The following is a 4,135-nucleotide window of genomic DNA, read 5'->3' as shown; positions in this document are numbered from 1 at the left end:
CACTAAGTTTAAGGAATCGATTAGAAAGACACTTTTTTTCCGGGAGCAAATATACTCCTTTATAGGATACTCGGTAGTTTACTCTAAACTTTGAGGGATTGGCTAGAGTTACTCTTATAAGTTTGTTTGTTGTTTAAATACAATGGCCATATGTGTGGCCAAACTTTTAACTATAGTGTAGTACAAAGTAGCCATCTCATTTCAGAAAGGGCAGAAATGACATTTCACATGAATTCTCTCCTGGGTTCGAACCATAAGTGTTATTCTTGATTTCGTTGTGTTGTACTTCCTCTTCGAAGAAATCGATTTGAAGTTATATATATAGTGTGCAGGGTCTGTTGCAAACCGGAACCAACAGGAACAAAGAAAGTTATGCATACAAATGAAGTGCACTGTCCATGCATGCATAGGAGTACAAATGAAGCGGAGCAGACTAGTCAGCGGTACAGTGAACATAAGTGGTCAGTTACAGCGTGACACTGGCCCAAAATGCCAAGAAACGAACACATAGCTAAGACATAGGCGTACGTACATGCCATCGTAGTTGCACATGAGCATGCTTATTCTTTAGTCGTAGCAGCAGCCAGCCACCTCCGATCCCATGCATGTCCTATCATCAACGAGAGACCCGTCGCGCGCTCTGAAACGTACGTACCAACGCTCGTGCATCAAGTCTCCGATCTCAAGAACCACCGCAGCCAGGCGGCCGTCGAGAGAGGCCGCCGGCCGAGTCACGCGTGGCATGCCTCCTCGTCGTCCGCGCTCCCTTCCTCCTCGTCGTCGCTCCGCCCGTCCACCTTGCAGCTCTTCCTGTAGCGGCCGGCGAAGACGAGGTACACCGCGAAGTCGGCGACGGAGAGTATGGCGAGCAGGAAGTAGAACTTGTTGAGGTGGCCCTCGTTCAGGTCCGCCGGGATCCAGCCCGGCCGCCCGTCCACCGCGGTGGCCTTGGTCACCGCGCTGACTATGATGTCGCTGAAGTAGTTGCCGAGGGACATGGACATCATGCACAGCGCGCTGCCGAAGCTCTTGAACCCGTCGGGCATCTCGCCGTTGAAGAACTCGAGCTGGCCCACGTACATCATCACCTCCGACACGCCGATCAGCGCGTACTGCGGCACCTGCCATAGGATGTGCAGCTCGCTGCTGTTCGCCGTGGTCGCGCTGGCCTTCCTGAAGTGCTCCACCGTGCCGGCGGTGGCCATGGCCATTGCGCCGAGGACCAGGCCGAGGCCCATCCTCTGCAGCTCCGTGGGTCCGGTCGAGCGTCCAGTGAACCGTGCCAGGAACGGGCAGATGGCCCGCCGGTACAGGAAGATGGTTGTCGCGACGGTGAGGATGTCGAAGGCCGACATGCTGGAGGCCGGGATCGAGAAGCTGCCCAAAGGTGTTGATCGGCGCATCGCGGCTCCCTGCACGACGAAGAGCGACGCCATCTGGGTGAAGACGACGGAGTAGAGGATGGTGCAGACCCAGATAGGGAGGATCCGCAGGATGCTCTTCACTTGCTCCACCTGCGTCACCGTGCACAGCTTCCACTGGTCGCGCGTTTTGCTGCAGGTGGCGAGCTTCGAGCTGGTGTCTTCGGTGGTGAGCGCCGCGCGGTCCAAGAACCTGAAGCCTTTGGTGTGCAGGAGCTTCCTTGAGCCGGCGTCCGTCTTGTCGTCGCCCTCGTACAGGATCTCGACGTCCTGCGACACGCCGCCGGACTTCCAGTTCCTGCAGGCGGCGGAGGCGACCTGGCAGATGCTGGCCATGGGGTTGCCGCAGGGCTGCGCGTGGCGGTACTGGGGCGTGCCGCTGAGGAAGAGCAGCAGGGCGGTGGCGGCGGCGGCGGTGGAGGCCCAGAACCCGATAACCCACTTGCCGTGGTCCTGGAGGTAGCTGAGGAAGGTGTTGGAGAAGAGCGAGCCGAGGTTGAGCGCCAGGTAGAAGTAGCTGAAGAAGGAGACCTTGGAGTGCGCCTCGGCGGGGTCCTCCTCGTCGAACTGGTCGGCCCCGAAGGTGGCGATGTTGGGCTGGTAGCCGCCGTTGCCGAAGGCGATCATGTAGAGCGCGATGTAGAAGATCCCCATCTCCGTGCCGGAGTGCGAGGCGCAGGGCGTGTGCTCCGTGCCGCACCCCACCGGCCTGATGAGGTATAGCCGCGAGGAGAGCGACAGCAGCCCGAGCCCCTGCAGAAAAGGTGCAAAGCGCATCATCAGCCCACGGCCGCGCGGTACCACGTAGTACGTACGTACGTCCTTGATGTGCACCGCGACAGTGATCGCCCATCGATCGATCGCGTGTACAACAAAGGTACAAAAACTAGAGAAGTTGATGGAGGTAGGAGTAGACTTACGAGGACGAAGATGGCCTGGAAGATGGCGCAGGTCTTGTAGCGGCCCCAGTAGGAGTCGCTGAGGAAGGCGCCGATGAGGGAGAACATGTAGACGGTGCCGGTCCACTTGCTCACGTTGTTGGCCGCGTCGCCGTTGCTCTGCTGCACCACCCTCGTCAGGAACAGCACCAGGTTCACGTTCACGCCGAAGAAGGCCATCGTCGCCAGGCCCTGGTTCACTGCAAATCAAAATACCTATCAGATCAAATCAAATCAAATCACCACCGCCAAGAGCACGTCCAGTTCATACAAAAGCTAACGGATGCTGGCCGGCTAACCACGCGACGACACGCACGCAAGCCGACACAGTGCCAGCAAAAGCGATCGACGAGCGCGCGCGGCAGTAAACTGTAGAACGAAAACGAAGTCGGCTTCCGACGCTTCCCCCTGAAGGCAACGTGGAGCGCCGACTGATCAACCGAAGCGCGTCACTTCAGTGCCAATAATAGCCTGCAGTTGTGGCAGCTAGCTAGCTAGGAGGGAGAGCGCCAGCACTGTCGTCCAACCAACCACAGAGCCCGCCAGCCAGCGCTACAGATGGATCGGCCGATCGATGGCTAGTGTTGGATCGTATGGATGATACGTCTGCTGTCTCGTAATGGTGCTGCCGCCCTGAATTAGCATTCGTAGTGCGCCCGAGCAGCTTCCCCCGTGGCGGGGAATCCCCGGTTCCGGGCGCTGCATGGCCGATGTCACCTCAGCATGCAGAATTCCGCAAAAGGGCCTGCTGTCTACCGGCTGCTTTGAGGCAAAACGTCACCTCAGATCGACGGACTTGCACTACCACTCCTACGTATCACAGCTATAGCGGCGTAAAGTTGGCTGGGAAAAAGCCTGGTTATCAAATCTTCTCTTTTCTTTTCTTTCGTTCTGCTAGTGCTTTTCTAGTGGAAGGAAGGAGACGGTGATCAGCAGATAATATATGCAGCTGGTGGGGAGAAATCCTTTGCTGTTTTTCGCCTAAAGAAAAGATGATGGAATTAGTTACCGAGAATAAGGCCTCCGGCGAGCCATCCTCCCGACTTGCCCTTCACCGCCGGCCGCCCCTTGATGTCCACGGAGCCGTCCAGGGTGTACTCGCAGAGCTTCTCCTCGGCAGCCCTCCTCTCGGCGGCGGCCTCGCCGCCCATGGCGATCACCCTCATCTTCAGCTCTCCCTCGTTCGCAGACTGCAGCCATACATCACATCGAGTTACATACTGTCTTATCTAACAGAGACTACAAAGCTAGACGAAACTGAACGCTGGCTAGCTACAGCCACGTAGAGAAGATAACCAGGAACGAGGTAGAGGTGGAGCTGGAGCATAGGTTCTAACCATTTCTCACTTCCTCGCTGGATCTCCTCAGCAGCCGGCCTCCGTCGAGTAATGCAACGAGAGAGAGAAGCTGAGAGGCTGCTGCTGCTGCTGCGAGGAGGCCGAGCAAGAAGGCAAAGAGAGAGAGAGGGAGCAAGAGACGAGGCGAGGCGATGAGGTAGCCCGCTTTGCTTCTGCGGGGAGGAGCCGCTGGTGCGCTTTATAGAGCCCGCGGCCGGGCTTTGGTAGGGCGTGCAGAATGGAAAAGCGGGCGAGGAATGCAGTGTGCGTGGCCTGCTCCGCTCACATGAGGTCACTGGTTCAGGTATCTTAGGTAGATGGACGTCACGGCCGACGGCGACGCTCTATTTCCTTGGTTTTTCACCCCCTAGCTCCTCCTCCTTTTGTTCTTCTGACCTGACCCGTCTCCAGCCAGCCAGAGCCCAGAGCCCAGAGGCCA

General features: G+C 57.6%; 1 protein-coding gene across 1 annotated transcript; it reads right to left on the bottom strand.

Annotated features, from left to right (window-relative positions):
* Positions 1 to 357: 357 nt before the first annotated feature.
* Positions 358 to 3,882, bottom strand: LOC125514178 (protein NRT1/ PTR FAMILY 7.2). Its single transcript, XM_048679451.2, has 4 exons — positions 3,697 to 3,882; positions 3,369 to 3,549; positions 2,342 to 2,559; positions 358 to 2,174 (listed from the first exon to the last, which is right to left on the bottom strand). Exons 1-4 carry the CDS (start codon positions 3,697 to 3,699, stop codon positions 732 to 734), a joined length of 1,845 nt encoding a protein of 614 aa, XP_048535408.1. The 5' UTR covers positions 3,700 to 3,882; the 3' UTR covers positions 358 to 731.
* Between the last annotated feature and the right edge of the window lie 253 nt (positions 3,883 to 4,135).

The sequence above is a fragment of the Triticum urartu genome, chromosome 6A, assembly GCF_056163025.1.
Source record: "Triticum urartu cultivar PI428250 chromosome 6A, HENAU_Tu73, whole genome shotgun sequence".
NCBI classification, from domain to species: domain Eukaryota; kingdom Viridiplantae; phylum Streptophyta; class Magnoliopsida; order Poales; family Poaceae; genus Triticum; species Triticum urartu.
The sequence above is the reverse complement of the archived record's forward strand: the minus strand, read 5'-3'. Positions and strand labels throughout refer to the sequence as shown.